Raw genomic sequence first — 16583 nt, forward strand, 5'->3', positions numbered from 1 at the left:
GTCTGTCCCTGAGTAAAAATTCTGTGGCCCTAAGTAAAGTTTCTGGGGCCCTGAGTAACAATTATCTGGCACTCCGTAACAATTCTGTCTGTCCCTGAGTAACAATTCTCTGGCACTCAGTAACAATTCTGTCTGTCCCTGAGTAAAAATTCTCTGGCCCTAAGTAAAGTTTCTGTGGCCCTGAGTAACAATTCTCTGGCACTCCGTAACAATTCTGTCTGTCCCTGAGTAACAATTCTCTGGCACTCAGTAACAATTCTGTCTGTCCCTGAGTAAAAATTCTGTGGCCCTAATTAAAGTTTCTGTGGCCCTAAGTAACAATTCTCTGGCACTCAGTAACAATTCTGTCTGTCCCTGAGTAACAATTCTCTGGCACTCGGTAACAATTCTGTCTGTCCCTGAGTAACAATTCTCTGGCACTCAGTAACAATTCTGTCTGTCCCTGAGTAAAAATTCTGTGGCCCTAATTAAAGTTTCTGTGGCCCTAAGTAACAATTCTCTGGCACTCAGTAACAATTCTGTCTGTCCCTGAGTAACAATTCTCTGGCACTCCGTAACAATTCTGTCTGTCCCTGAGTAACAATTCTCTGGCACTCAGTAACAATTCTGTCTGTCCCTGAGTAAAAATTCTGTGGCCCTAAGTAAAGTTTCTGTGGCCCTGAGTAACAATTCTCTGGCACTCCGTAACAATTCTGTCTGTCCCTGAGTAACAATTCTCTGGCACTCCGTAACAATTCTGTCTGTCCCTGAGTAAAAATTCTGTGGCCCTAATTAAAGTTTCTGTGGCCCTAAGTAACAATTCTCTGGCACTCAGTAACAATTCTGTCTGTCCCTGAGTAACAATTCTCTGGCACTCGGTAACAATTCTGTCTGTCCCTGAGTAACAATTCTCTGGCACTCAGTAACAATTCTGTCTGTCCCTGAGTAAAAATTCTGTGGGCCTAATTAAAGTTTCTGTGGCCCTAAGTAACAATTCTCTGGCACTCAGTAACAATTCTCTCTGTCCCTGAGTAACAATTCTCTGGCACTCAGTAACAATTCTGTCTGTCCCTGAGTAAAAATTCTGTGGCCCTAATGAAAGTTTCTGTGGCCCTAAGTAACAATTCTCTGGCACTCAGTAACAATTCTGTCTGTCCCTGAGTAACAATTCTCTGGCACTCGGTAACAATTCTGTCTGTCCCTGAGTAACAATTCTCTGGCACTCGGTAACAATTCTGTCTGTCCCTGAGTAACAATTCTCTGGCACTCAGTAACAATTCTTTCTGTCCCTGAGTAAAAATTCTGTGGCCCTAATTAAAGTTTCTGTGGCCCTAAGTAACAATTCTCTGGCACTCATTAACAATTCTGTCTGTCCCTGAGTAACAATTCTCTGGCACTCGGTAACAATTCTGTCTGTCCCTGAGTAACAATTCTCTGGCACTCAGTAACAATTCTGTCTGTCCCTGAGTAAAAATTCTGTGGCCCTAATTAAAGTTTCTGTGGCCCTAAGTAACAATTCTCTGGCACTCAGTAACAATTCTGTCTGTCCCTGAGTAACAATTCTCTGGCACTCCGTAACAATTCTGTCTGTCCCTGAGTAACAATTCTCTGGCACTCCGTAACAATTCTGTCTGTCCCTGAGTATGAATTCTGTGGCCCTAACTAGCGTTTCTTTGTCCCTAAGTAACAGTTCTGTGGCCCTCAGTAACAGTTCTGTGTCTGTGCGAGTAACAATTCTGTGTCTGTGCGAGTAACAATTCTGTGGCCCTAAGTAACAGTTCTGTGGCCTTCAGTAACAATTCTGTGTCTGTGCGAGTAACAATTCTGTGTCTGTGCGAGTAACAATTCTGTGGCCCTAAGTAAAGTTTCTGTGGCCCTAAGTAACAATTCTCTGGCACTCAGTAACAATTCTGTCTGTCCCTGAGTAACAATTCTCTGGCACTCAGTAACAATTCTGTCTGTCCCTGAGTAAAAATTCTGTGGCCCTAAGTAAAGTTTCTGTGGCCCTGAGTAACAATTCTCTGGCACTCAGTAACAATTCTGTCTGTCCCTGAGTAACAATTCTCTGGCACTGAGTAACAATTCTGTCTGTCCCTGAGTAAAAATTCTGTGGCCCTAATTAAAGTTTCTGTGGCCCTAAGTAACAATTCTCTGGCACTCAGTAACAATTCTGTCTGTCCCTGAGTAACAATTCTCTGGCACTCAGTAACAATTCTGTCTGTCCCTGAGTAACAATTCTGTGGCCCTAATAACGTTTCTGTGGCCCTAAGTAACAATTCTCTGGCACTGAGTAACAATTCTGTCTGTCCCTGATTATGAATTCTGTGGCCCTAACTAGCGTTTCTTTGTCCCTAAATAACGATTCTGTGGCCCTCATTTACAAGTCTGTGTCCCTGAGTAATGGTTCTCTGTCCCTAAGTAACTTTTCTCTGTCCCCAATTATCGTTTCTGTGGCCCTAACTCTGTCCCTGTCCCTAGTACAGAGCGGTCTGCCTCTGTTCAATAACTGCAGGCAAATGAAGAATTCCAAAATGGCCGCTATTTATAGCTCGACCATTACACAGTGCTGGCTGGCTGGCTGCTGATAGGCTGATGCGATCACATGTAGTTGAGGCATGCATTATGGGTCAGCGCGCCTTGTCTGCGCGCCTTCCCAGACATCCCCGCTCCGTCGCCGCACATGTCAGCCGCCATTTTCTGAAAAATTTCGATTCGCGCGTCCGAATTAGGCTATTTTTCGGATTCGGCACGAATCGAAATTTTTCAGATATTCGACTCGAATTCCACTTCGGATACTTCGATTCGCTCATCTCTAATTATCAAGTGAAATTCTTCTTTCCCAAAGAATCTTCAAATACACCAAAAGAGCTTCCACCTTCCACCCGTGAAACCAACATCAAATGCACTCACCAGATTTAGGTGAATGAGACGCTTTTTAGGAATTTAAGGGATCCTAAGCCCTCTTTGCTGTTCACTCTAAAGGGATCTTCAACGTTACAAATAGGCTCCACCGTTCAACCAGGGAGAAAAAAAACGTACATAGTGTAATATTGCCACTTAATGACGTTATTAAAACTAAGGATTATTGCCACACACATTTTTTTTCCTCTTTCAAAAGGCATATTTATTTAAAACCAGCATCTTCCAGACAAGTAGTGAAACTATTTTTGCCTCCTCAGAACTCTCACATCACAGCCCAGGATACAGCAACAGCTACACAGAGAAAGACATTCCACAGATCCCAGAAAATGGCTGCTGGAACGCACTGCTCGGCGTGCGTTCCACTCACCGGAAGTGACGTCAGATGTACGGGGTATAGACCGGAAATGCGTCAACGCGTTTTGCCCCTCCCTCAGGGCGTTCTCAAGACGTCCATCTCCTGTCTACTATCCCTTAAATACCCAAAAGGAGCCCAACAGTTTTTTTAATTGTTTGTTTGTTTTTAATTACACAAACTGTTCTGGGACAGCTATAATAAGAATCCAGCTGGATGGCTTTTAAATAATTACATTTTAAATACATGTCAAATGCAGGTAAACATCATCCATGTACTTGTGTCCTTAATCTTAGGACTTATGGACAGCAATACAAATCCCATATACTGTATGTATTTCAGTTGTGTATTTAGTTATATGTGTAGTTAGAGTTCAGCTTTGTAAAACTAAGAGCCAGTTCACACCACATGCACTCCGGTGTGTTTTATTTCTGCATCAAAACACATGGACAGTAGGTTACATGGACTCCAATGGCACAGTTCAAACTATTGCAGTATGTTCCAGTACAGTCAACAAAATTAGAACATGCTTTTCCCACATGCTTTTGGAAGACTTCAGATGTGTTTTTGCAAAATATAACCAGGCTTGGATGTTTTTCTTTGTAAGAAAAGGCTTCCATCTTGCCACTCTACCCCATAGCCCAGACATATGAAGAAGATGGTAGATTGTTGTCACATGTACCACACAGCCAGTACTTGCCAGATATTCCTGCGGCTCCTTTCATGTTGCTGTAGGAATCTTGGCAGCCTCCCAGACAAGTTTTCTTCTTGTCTTTTTCATAAATTTTTGAGGGACATCCAGTTCTTGATAATGTCACTGTTGCGCCATAATTTCTCAACTTGATGATGACAGTCTTCATTGTTTTCCATGGTATATCTAATGCCTGAAAATTCTTTTGTACCCTTCTCCTGACTGATACCTTTAACAATGAGATCCCTCTGATGCTTTGGAAGCTCTCTGTGGACTATGGTTTTTGCTGTAGGATGCGACTAAGAAAATGTCAGGAAAGACCTACTAGAACAGCTGAACTTTATTTGGGGTTAATCAGAGGCACATTAAATGATGGCAGGTGTGTACTGACTCCTATTTAACATGATTTTGTATGTGATTGCTTAATTCTGAACACAGCTACATCCCCAGTTATAAGAGGGTGTGCACACTTATGCAACCACATTTGTTTAGTTTTCTAAGTTTGCCCCCCCCCCCCCTAAAGATTTCAGTTTGTTTTTCAATTGAGTTGTACAGTTTATAGGTCACATTAAAGGTGGAAAAAGTTCTGAAGTTATTTTTCTTTGTCTATTTTTGTTACATCACAGAAACCTGACATTTTAACAGGGGTGTGTAGACTTTTTATATCTACTGTATAATGCTAATGTTTTCAAGTATTGTGATCATAAAAACACTGCATAAAAGCATAAATGTCATACTTATCTGTTCAATTTTGTATTTTCTTAGTATACTGTAAAATGTCATTCTTTAACATGCTTTGAATGGCCTATGACATAGACGTGTTTTGAAAAGGTAAGCTGCAAAACTGAAATTTCCTTTAATTCTTTTTATACTATATGAATTACAACAGGACTGTATGGCTCACTTGTGGGTCCGCACGTAGTTTTACTTTGATTCGGTGCTGATGGGAGTAGATATTGTTAAAATAACATTTTATAATGTGCTTATGAGGTCAGTGTTAATATACGAACAGGATATTTGTTAGCAGTTTTAGGTCTCCTACTGTGGTATGAATAGTTTTACTGCCAGGGTCGGAAAGCTTCTTGACTGTATGGATTATAGCCTGTCAACCCTGTGTGTTTATCATTACAGATGTTACACAGTCGATCTTAAAATGATGCACCATCTTCATTTGATGTTCTTGAATATCCATGAGGACTTGTAAAACTATCAATAAAAATGGTGGGGGGCATCAAGTTGCAATCTGGTATTTCTCAGGGAACTTTCCATTACTAATTTACAAAGGTTTTTGCTGATATTGCACATTTCTAGCTACATTTAATCCTTTCCAAAAGAGCACAATTTAAATTTTAACCTCTAACAACTAAAAAATAACTGTGGGGAATCTGTCAATATTATGATCATATATTATATTTTAAATAAAGCATACATTTTAATTTTGAATAATAACAATGATGTACATCTAATTACTTGAATCTAGTATAATATTTAGCATGTTATTGGAATTTCAAAAACAATTTTTAAGATTTTAAAATCTACAGCTTTCATTAAAATAATATCTGGTGATCCTGTTATGAAGGTCCTTGTTTAGGAACTTCCAGTTATGGGGCAACAACACTTTGTACGTTTCAACCAATTGTGATCCTAGTTACTCACACAATCGCATGCGCTTCTGGAGGAGACTAAAGCTCAACATTCAGGCAAGGTCCACTGCTGTCACCATCTGAAAGCCTGCATAGAGCAAAGACGCTGCCACCAATGGAGCATGTGCATATAGTAGTAGATGCAAAGAAGCTGAAAAAGATCATCAGCACTGGGATACGAAAAAGCTTTCAATAAATGTAAAAACTGTGCTTTCTAAAAAAGTAAATGAATGAACAAAAAATCAAGGGCAACTGTTTATAGTAGTATTTTACCAAACTGATTATCACCCAGCGATTGACAGATACAGGAATAGAATGGATGCCACTCTTCCGACCAGGCTAAGTGGAATAGAAATGAAGAATGACCTCATCCTAGGCTCTTCTGCAAACCACTGCCTCTGATGCATGTCGCCCTGTCCACCAGAGTTTAGTCATAGAGGTATGACTCTATGACTAAGCCCTGGTGGACAGGGTGAAATGCATCAAAGGATTGGTTTGCAGAGAAGCGTGGTCTGAGGCCATTCTGCATTTCTATTTCACACAGGCTGGCCACAGCAGCAGCATCCATTCTATTGCTATATACTCTATATTGCCAAAAGTATTGGGACACCTGTCTTTAAGCGCACATGAACTTTAATGGCATCCCAGTCTTAGTCTGTAAGGTTCAATATTGACTTGGCCCATTCTTTGCATCTATAACAGTTATAACAGCTTCATCTCTTCTGGGAAGGCTGTCCACAAGGTTTAGGAATGTTTGACCATTCTTCCAGAAGCACATTTATGAGGTCAGACACTGATGTCAGATGAGAAGGCCTGACTTGCAGTCTCCGCTCTAATTCATCTTAAAGGTGTTCTATCGGGGTGAGGTCAGGCCAGTCAAGTTCCTTCACCCCAAACTCGCTCATCCATGTCTTTATGGACCTTGCTTTGTGCACTGGTGTGCAGTCATGTTGGAACAGGAAGGGGCCATCCCCAAACTGTTCCCACAAAGTTAAGAGCATGAAATTGTCTTGGTATGCTGACACCTTAAGAGTTCCCTTCACTGAAGGGACCAAGCCCAACCCCTGAAAAACAACCCCACACCATAATCCACCCTCCACCAAACTTTACACTTGGCACAATGCAGTCAGGCAAGTACCGTTCTCCTGGCAACCGCCAAACCCAGACACATTCATCAGATTGCCAGACAGAGAAACTTGATTCCTCACTCCAGAGAACATGTCTCCACTGCTCTAGAGTCCAGTGGTGGCATGCTTTACACCACTGCATCCGACACTTTGCATTGCATTTGGTGATGTAAGGCTTGGATGCAGCTGCTCGGCCATGGAAACCCATTCCATGGAGCTTCCTACGCACTGTTGTTGTGCTAATCTGAAGGCCACACAAAGTTTGGAGGTCTTTAGCTATTGACTGTACAGACAGTTGGTGACTTCTGCACACTGTGTGCTTCAGCATGTGATGACCCCGCTCTATCATTTTACGTGACCTACCACATCATGGCTGAGCTGCTGTTGTTCCCAATTGCTTCCACTTTGTTATAATACCACTAACAGATGAACATGGAATATTTAGTAGCAAGGAAATTTCACAAATGGACTTATTGCACAGGTGGCAACCTATCAAGGTACCACGCTTGAATTCACTGAGCTCCTGAGAGCTACCCATTCTTTCACAAATGTTTATAGAGGCAGTCTGCATGCCTAGCTGCTTGATTTTATACACATGTGGCCATGGAGGTGATTGGAACACCTTAATCCAATGATTTGGAGGGGTGTCTCAATACTTTTGGCAATATAGTTTATGTCACCCCCTGAATAAGCGTACTAAGACACAGGCACTCTACCTTTTGAGGATCAAGGGAAAAGTTTCCTTTTTAGCTTAGAGCAACATTTAAAGTGCTTTACTAATTGTCACCCAGTTAGGGTTTAGATCTACTTTAAAATGTAAAAAGAACATTTTCCAAATACACCATATTTACTACAAGTAAAACAAGAACAAAGAGAAATATTGATACCCACTGACAATACAGGATCAATAGTAGGTTATCTACATCATTTCATTTTCTACATAGGTGAGGATGAAAACCACTTATTCTTTTCTAGGTCTACCCAATACCTCAGGCTTTATAGGTAGACCAAGTGGACTTCAACAGTTTAGACTGGTGTAAGTAAGTGGAAGGGGAAATTCCCAACAGCATTATAAATAACTTTGCTAGGTGTGTTGACATGTGGTTGTAGTTAAGTTTATATAACCCTTCTGTACCCCATTACTGAAATTTAAGGATTCTTCCTCTAGAGATTTAAAGGAATGCATGAAATTTGTGCAACTAAGCACCTTGTAGGTACCAGGAGCCTGCAGCTGGCAGACTTCTGGGATCTCAGAATTCTTTCATCATCAAATCTTAGTTTTTGACAAATGCTCGGTCATGCTGGATGGAAACCATCTGGTCATAGTCATAGGCTAGTAAACGGCATAGTATGCTTGATTGAAGGGAGTTTTAAGGAGACAATTTGATCAAGAAAGAAATAACTGCAAAGGCAGAACTTTAATGTTTCTTGCAAAAAAAAAAAATAAAGGTCCCCACAATCTGGCACACACCATATTTCAATCACCTGTGCTCAATTAAGCTGTATAAACTAGAGGTTACTAGAAAAATGTACATAAAAGAGTAAATATACATATATAAATTACTGTAAACTCTCTGGAAAGTAGTAGCACAGATGACCCTGTATATACAGAAAAAAATTCCACAAAAGCAATTTAAATTATATAGACTTTTACAACTGATACAGAATGTTTTATAAAAGTTATACAAACGTTTAAATTGTTAGGGAAAGTAATCAACATGCTGCTAAATGCAGATAGAAAATAACCAGTTAGATGACTGCTGACTTGCTTTATGATGACTAGTTGTGCCATGTTATCTAAATTAAACATTTTATGTAGCTGTATGGCACTTGTATGATTGCCAGAGTTAAATTTGCATTTGCAAGTTGTGCATAGACCAATATTTTAATTTAATACTAAGCTAGAGGAACTTGGTTCAGTGGGATCTTTTGTTCATCTAGAATGATTTAATCAGCAGTTAGATTTGTACGTGCTAACATTAATATTTTGAAAGCTAGTGTTTGGATATCAATGTATTGATGACTTACAGTAGATCAACTCTCTGCTCCGTTAGTTGCACTCTCAAGAATCATACTGCAATCAGTTGCCTCTGATTCAAGGAATGTATATATACCATATATAAGTGTATGTAGCTATTAAAAGCTGTTCACTCAATAGATCTGTTAGATTACTGGCTCTATCCAGTTTGAGTCAGTTACTCTGTGGGACATTGGAATAAAAATTGCCTTTTTCTTGGAATACTTATTTAGTATTTAGCAGCTGTTTCTGCAAGGTTATGAGTTTGCTGTGACCTGCTAGGTTTCTGAAATAAAAATGTGGATTTCCTTGGCATTCTCAGTTAAAGGTTACCCAACAAGAAGAACTTCTTGCCTTGTACATGCCTACCAAATCATCACTACCTTCACTGACATCAGTGGCATCCCTAGGGGGTGCGGGCTGCACTGGGTGACACCATCACAGGGGGTGTAGGAGCAGGATGCCAGCAGAGCTTCTGGGCTCTGTGAAGGTCCTGGCCAGTTATTGGGGTGATCCCAGATTCCCGGCACAGTGACAGCTACCCCGGTGTAGCGGTAAAATGAGTATCCCATGAAGATATGTATCCCCTGAAACAACTGCGCATGTGTCGGTTTCAGGCCAAATAAGCCGATCGCCGATCTCCGACTTTAGCACAGAGCTGCCACAGTTAACCCCTTACAGGCTGCAAACTGCTGAAGCTGATTCCACAAATCCCTATGGGTTGCAAGATCAGTTAACTCCATATAGGTTCAACCTATATGGGGTTTACTGATATTGCAACCCATAGTGATCCACGGGATCAACTTCAGCAGTTTGCAGCCTGTAAGGGGTTAGCTGTGGCAGCTCTGTGCTAAAGTCGGAGATCAGCTTCTTTGGACATTAACTGAATTTTCACTTAGCTTACCTCATACACTAAGCTAAGAAGAAATTCACTTTGTAAGGGGAACATGCTCAACTGTTATACACTATCTCCCAAAATCTGGACATACAATTTGGTCAGGAGTAGTAGAACTATTTCATAACTGGTATGATTTCCAGGGAAATTTATGTTTGCCAAAGCAAACATAAAATGAGAAGAGGTATGCATAAGACAGCATGATATGTATGTTTTCAATTTGGAGAAATTGGGTAGACCAATGATTAATGGTGTTTGAATTGAAACACTTGGGCTTTATTCCTACTAAATACAGCACTTAATTGAAGTTTGTATATTCTCTTCCCATTTTGATGTGCTTCCCTTTGTTTTCTTCTAAAAACATCATGTTAAAATGAACCTTTTCATTGACCAAACATGACAATATAGGATTTTCTTCCTATTCCACACCATTTGCTCAAATGCACTCACTCTTTCCCCAAAATATACAGATGACGGTATATTATGGTTACTTATAGGCAAAAGTCTTTTGCAAAGCCCTCATCCCTATCTCTAACCAATCCTCCAAATACTGTTATATGCAGAGACAGGGGCGGACTGACCATTTGGAAACTCGGGCACCGCCCGAGGGCCCGGGGTCAGTAGGGGGCCCCATGAGATGCCCCTGGTACCTTTTTCATAGGCTTTTTTGAGTTTGGGCAAGGACACAGGGGCCCCATGATCCCCTATTGTCCGGGGGCCCCATGAGTTGTCAGTCCGCCCCTGTGCAGAGAGCAATGACACGACTGTCACAGGGAAGTATCTGAAATGCTTTCCAACCTCACCTTCTATAAACTGCATGATGTGCCAAATTGTGGTGCCCTGTTGGAGAAGTCCTTTTAATGCAAAATCTTTTTACAAGCATGTATATTTTTTTTTGCAAGGATGCAAGTTTTCACTGGACAAAGTTGCTGTCAAGGGATAAGCCATAGAGGATTGGCTCAAAGGCCTAGAATGCTTGTTAATACCCAGAATGGTCACATTTGTTTACTGTGCATTGATGGCCCAGGATTGTGGGCACTGACGCACACCATGTGTGATAGATCTTGGTGCCCTCTGGCCTTTATAAGGATGACATTTTCTCACAGACTTTGCTGACTGGTCTTCAGCTCCCTGATACCCCTGTTCCTGTGTGCTTGTTACTTATGGATTTCCTGTTATGTGCCAGGCTTTCTTCTGGACTTCCCTTTGCTTCTCTCCTGGCTCTGACCTCGGCTTGTTATAAGGACCTGTTCCTGATTACCTTCTGTGTGTGAGCCTGGCTTGCTTCCAACCATGCTCCTGTCTACTGCTCTGCTTGACCACCATGCTCTGACCTTAGCTTCTGTTCCTTACTATGTCTCCTGCCTCATCCTGCCTGCTGTGAACTGTCTGCACTTCCCAGTGTGGCATCCAGAATCAGCTGCTTCCAATGCCCAGCTTCCACCTGAAGAGGCATCACCATTGCAGATCCATCTGACTACAATAAAACTGGCAACCCATGCTTCTTTGAGCTCAGCATCTACTGTCACTATCTCCTGGGGTGTTGTGCGCTCCCCACAAGGGAAGCCCTCTCATCATCTCAGCCTCAAGACCAGGTACATGATAGTTGCTTATGTCTATATAATAGGTAGAGGAGACAGCTGACCTATCTAAAACTAAACAAAAATAATTAGCCAGAGCAATCCATCCTAGCTGATCAACTTTTCTCAGCCATGCAAACTCATCTAGGGAGCAGCAGCCAGGGTCATTGAGGTGCTTAGAAATCTATGAAGGTTTTCTATCTAATTATATATGGTTAGATAGTGAAAACTGAACATTTTGTAATTTCTGGGGGCACCTTCTAGTATAAAGAATACTAGGACTTCTTATCTTTAAACTATAAAATCAGTTCCCCAATAACATTTCTGAGACGTATTTGAAACGGCTAAGATTTTAATCCCATTCACATGCACCAGTAAAATAATAAAATCTCATTGTTTATTTTTGTACTGTGGATAAATAATGTGGTTTTCAGATCCAAAACTGTGTCATGCCTATGAGGTGTTGCTTTATTTCCAAAATCTCTACTTTCATCTAACATAACCCAGTACTATGCTTTCAACATTTGAATAGAATTATAGAAATAATTTTTTTAAAACGATTTGCAGTGTAGGAATTAAAATCACATGTGAGATACTGCACATTATTTGCACACTACTAGTTCTGCATTGTAACATTTTTAGTTGTAGTATTCCATGCATGTATTTTGTTTGTCTAAGTTCAGATAAATAGTTTATAGCTTGCTGTATGATGACACGATAGGCTAGGTTAGGATTCAGAAACGGGAACGTAAACTGTCCAGTCGTACAAATTCTTTCCAAATCCACTTCCCTGATTCCTACCATCTGTATTTCATTTACTAGTTGGACCTGCTAATTTGCATTCTTTTTGATGTAATCATTGTTACATTTTAAATTTGCTGTTTTAATGTGATCAGGAGCCAGAGCCGCAATTAAAACCATTCAGCATCTGCCTGTCTGTCTAAATATATAGAACCCAGTCATTCCGTTCGTCTTAATGATTCACTGCTAGGCATGTTGTGGGAATGTTGTTTAAATTGCCCTTCTTGTTTTTGCATTTGGTTCTGTGCCCATTTTTGAAACCATAGCAAGACCGGAAACCATAGCTGTTAAGCCATAGTACATCAGTATTTAAATATATGACATACTGAGAATTAAACCCCTTGTACACACGATGAGACTATTGGACGAATGATGGTCCAATTTTTTTTTTGGATGCTAGTCTCATATTGAAAGTGAAGAGGTTGCTAAAGTTGTGAAAATTCTTCTACATATAAAAATTTGAAAGTGATGTATATATTTGTATTGTATTTTTGGACAAACACTGTACTGATTAAACAAAAATGATTACGATCTGTTATCTTACGAGAAAAATGTTTGTGCTTGTCCCTTTGAACAATATCAGATGAAAGTTGTGTACTAACGATCAGATTATCGCACAATCACTTTGAAAATGGTATTTTAGTACTATTTTCTGATTGTGTGTACTAGGCTATACTCTAAAGCACGAGTGAACAGACAGCTACATAGAGGATAAATAGATAGATAGATAGATAGATAGATAGATAGATAGATTTATATCTATTTATAGGGGAAGAAGGAAATTTTTTAAATAAACTTAAAAAGGTAATTTGGCTTGTTTTACTTTCCTGAAGAATAAAAAAATCACAAAAGGCTAAAACTGATCACAAAGAATCTGCTGTCCATGATGTGTATGTGCCACACTTGTATGGCCTTTTATTTTCATAAAATTGTCTTTTACTTTCTGAGCTGCCAACTAATTTGCGTGGTATTCCCAAATGCATTACAGTAACAAGCATATCATAAAATGCAAATGAGACTGACTCCAGGTCCGTACCGCTCAACTGATGACATGGGAAGGCCTTTCAGCATCCAAAAGGACTGGTTTCCAGTGTCCAAAATGGAGGAGGGAGAAGCCCTCCTCCATTTTGGACACTGGAAACCATTTTGGACACTGAAAGGCCTTGCCATGCCATCAGATGAGCAGTGCAGACAGGACTGCTGTTAGAAACAATGGGGCCCCATACAGCCAACCTGACAGCCCCCCCCCCAAATGTATTTTACTATTACATAACTACAGTTATGAATGAACACAGTGAGTTATCGGCACAGATCACTCATTGTGTTTATTCAGGAAAGGAAAAGCTGGTAAATATAACAGATTACAGGACCCTTCCCCCACTCTCCATCCTGAAAGACCATATTGTGTGCTTGCAGCTGCAGGTGGGAAGGAGAGGAGGGAAGCCAGCAGCACTGCGGGGGTGGGGGCAAACAGGGGGTCTGGGCAGCAGGGGGAAACATATGCTGTGGTGAGGGGGCAATTACTGGAACCAATCCCCTATATGACTTTCTGCAGCAGCTGAAAGCCATCGGGAGGGAGAGAAGAAGAAGCAAGCTTTCAGCTGTTGCAGAGAGCCATAGAGAGGATTGGTTCCATGAATCCCCCCCTGCACCTTGCAAATCACCCTCCCTGCCCACATCCAATTTGCTCAGCTGCCTGGGCCCCCTGCTGGCCTGGGCCCTGTTCAGGAGAACTGGTAGTACCCCTGTATTCACGGCCCTGAGTGCAGACCTGGAGGCAGTCTCATTTGCATTTTGTGCTGCTCATTATTGTCATGCATTTGTGAGTATATTATTTGCTTTATTTAATTATTAAAATTTTGTAGTGGTAATTTTTCTAGGTTGGTGCAACCTCTCTTTGTTGTTTTTCAGTACATGACACCTCTATCCTTCCCAGCAATCCCTTCCTCCTACTGTTTTCTAGCTGAACTTGTGTAATGTGCCTGATGAAGGGGTCCTAAAAAATTTCACTGTTTTAGCTGTGATGTGATTGCTTAATAAAGCTTTGGATCCTTTTTTGGAGATCCTTGGTGTACTGGTGACATTTCCTTTGCTGTGAGTATTTCCAGTCCTCAGGCGGGGGTCTCTGCAGCAACCACTTACCTAACAGCCATGATGGGAATGTGTTAATTGGGAATATATTACTTGGATGCCTTAACTTGGGTACCCTATTCCTAGTCCCTCCCAAAAACTTCTATTGCTTGTTGCAGTTGGGTGTATAGTAGCTTTTTTAGGTTACCTACATTTGTGGCCTCTGGGGGGAGGTATTTATGCATTGGGTCTGAGGGGGTATTACACTCTTAGTTAGGTGTAGTTTTGTCATATATAGGTATAGTAGCTTTGCCTGTAGTTCTCTGCAGGTTAGCTCTGAGGAAGGGAGTGCACCCTCGAAACGTGTCAGTTCGCCAGCACAGCAAGGGTACATGTTGACACCCGACTCCTGCTTGCTGCATTATCTTGTGGTGTTATGCTATTTTATCTTCTTCCTTTGTGAGTATTCATTTGGCATCTATTTATTTTATGAACAATAAATGACTGGTAATACATAGTACATAGTTAATTTGGCTGAAAAAAGACAAAAGTCCATCCAGTTCAACTAAAAAAGTAACAACCAAAAAAAGTTATAATCCTATACCCACAGTTGATCCAGAGGAAGGCAAAAAAAAAAAAACAGCAAATGCACTAGGTATTTGCACCCTCTTGTTCATTCTTTTTGTAGTTACACAGGATTCCCCCATCTGAGGAGGGCTGCACCAGCTACGTGTCTCTTGATCATCCCTGACCCCCTTCGACAGTGGTGGAACTCTGAGCGCTGGAAGTGACAGTGTTTGTGTGTGTAGATTTGTCTGCACCTGAGCTTGTATGAGTACCTAAATAGAATTATTTTAAGTGTGTTAGAATATACTATATCTATGAATGTGAGAGAACATACAATGTATAAAATAACTAGACAATGAACAAAAATTAAGCACAAATAAAAATATACACTAAATATGAACTATAACTGATGAAGGGAACATACAGTGCCATAATTGTGCTATATTATAAATATAAGTACTTACAGTAGTACAGCTTCTTTGGCTTTCCCAGTAGTTGACCTGTTTGTCAAGAGGAGATTTAAAACTTTCAAAAGTAGGGTCATCCAGGTAACTGTGACACAGTGAGTACTCGGGCTCATCTTGGGTAGTTGCTATATGCATCACAGTAGGTACAGGTGTGTATTTCAAGTGTTTATTTTGATGTTTATCCTTGTTGGCTGTTGGCTTCTTTATCCATCTTCTGACCTAGAAAATCAGATGAAAGCCACTCATAAAATGTGTACATTTACATTACTTATTTATATTTTCCTTGTATAAAATGCAATCACAGCAAATGCATAAAATATTTAGCACACTGACCTATGAGAACACTCTATTTTTAATATTAGATTATCACATTTTGCAAAATTTAGGGTTCACACACACACAGGTAGTGGATGCAGACATACATCCAGTACATTTTTGTATTCGTTCTGCAGTGCTAGGTTTCCTCTGTTCTCCAACCCACTGGCCCAGGAAACTATTTTAACCACTTGCCCTCCAGAGGATTTACCCCCCTTCCTGACCAGGCCATTTTTTGCGTTACGGTGCTGCGTTACTTTAACTGACAATTGCGCGGTCATGCAACGCTGCACCCAAATGAAATTTACATCCTTTTTTCCCACAAATTGAGCTTTCTTTTGGTGGTGTTTGATCGCCTATGCGTTTCTTATTTTTTTGCGCTATAAAAAAAAGACTGACAATTTACAGAAAAAAACAATATTTTTTACTTATTGCTATTAACCATTTCAATACCGGGCAATTTTACACCTTCCTGCCCAGGCCAGTTTTCACGTTTCAGCGCTCTCACAATTTGAATGACAATTGCGCGGTCATACAACATTGTACCCAAACTAAAATTTTATCATTTTCTTCACACAACTAGAGCTTTCTTTTGGTGGTATTTAATCACCGCTGGGGTTTTTATTTTTTGTTAAATTAAAAAAAAAGACCAAAAATTAAAAAAAAACCACGTTTTTCTTTGTTTCTGTTATAATAGTTTACAAATAAATAATTGTTCTTCATAAATTTAGGCCAAGATGTATTCTGCTACATGTCTTTGGTGAAAATAACCCAAATTAGGATGTATTATTTAGTTTGTAGGAAAGTTATAGAGTTCACAAACTATGGGATAGATCTGAATATTGATCAATCCTGAAGTACTGACAGCCAATCTAATTTCTTGAGGTCCAAGAAAGTCAGAATAGTACAGATATCCCCAAATGACCCCTTTTTGCAGAGTAGACAGTCCGACGTACTTCATAAGAGGCATGGCGAGTTTTTTGAAGTTGTATTTTTTTTTGTCATAATTTTTTGGAAAATTAAAAAAATAAAAAATTATTTTCACTATTTTTTTTTTACATACTGTCACCAGTGCAGTACAGTGTCATCATATAACTGGCATAGTGGTGAACAGGGACACTGACTGGTGACAGTATGAAAAAAAAAATATATATATA

The 16583-nt window shown here is 40.2% G+C and overlaps 1 protein-coding gene across 1 annotated transcript in view; it reads right to left on the reverse strand.

The window, feature by feature from the left end:
• Positions 1–16583, reverse strand: part of SGK1 (serum/glucocorticoid regulated kinase 1) — a 279618-nt gene that overhangs the window by 168963 nt on the left and 94072 nt on the right. Inside the window, exon 2 of the mRNA XM_089676195.1 lies at positions 15109–15330. Coding sequence (XP_089532321.1) covers positions 15109–15330 — 222 coding nt within the window. The remainder of the gene's footprint in view (positions 1–15108; positions 15331–16583) is intronic.

Source organism: Staurois parvus, unplaced genomic scaffold (assembly GCF_062004578.1).
Source record: "Staurois parvus isolate SC_StPar_1 unplaced genomic scaffold, SC_StPar_1.0 ptg000165l, whole genome shotgun sequence".
Classification (NCBI taxonomy): Eukaryota; Metazoa; Chordata; class Amphibia; order Anura; family Ranidae; genus Staurois; species Staurois parvus.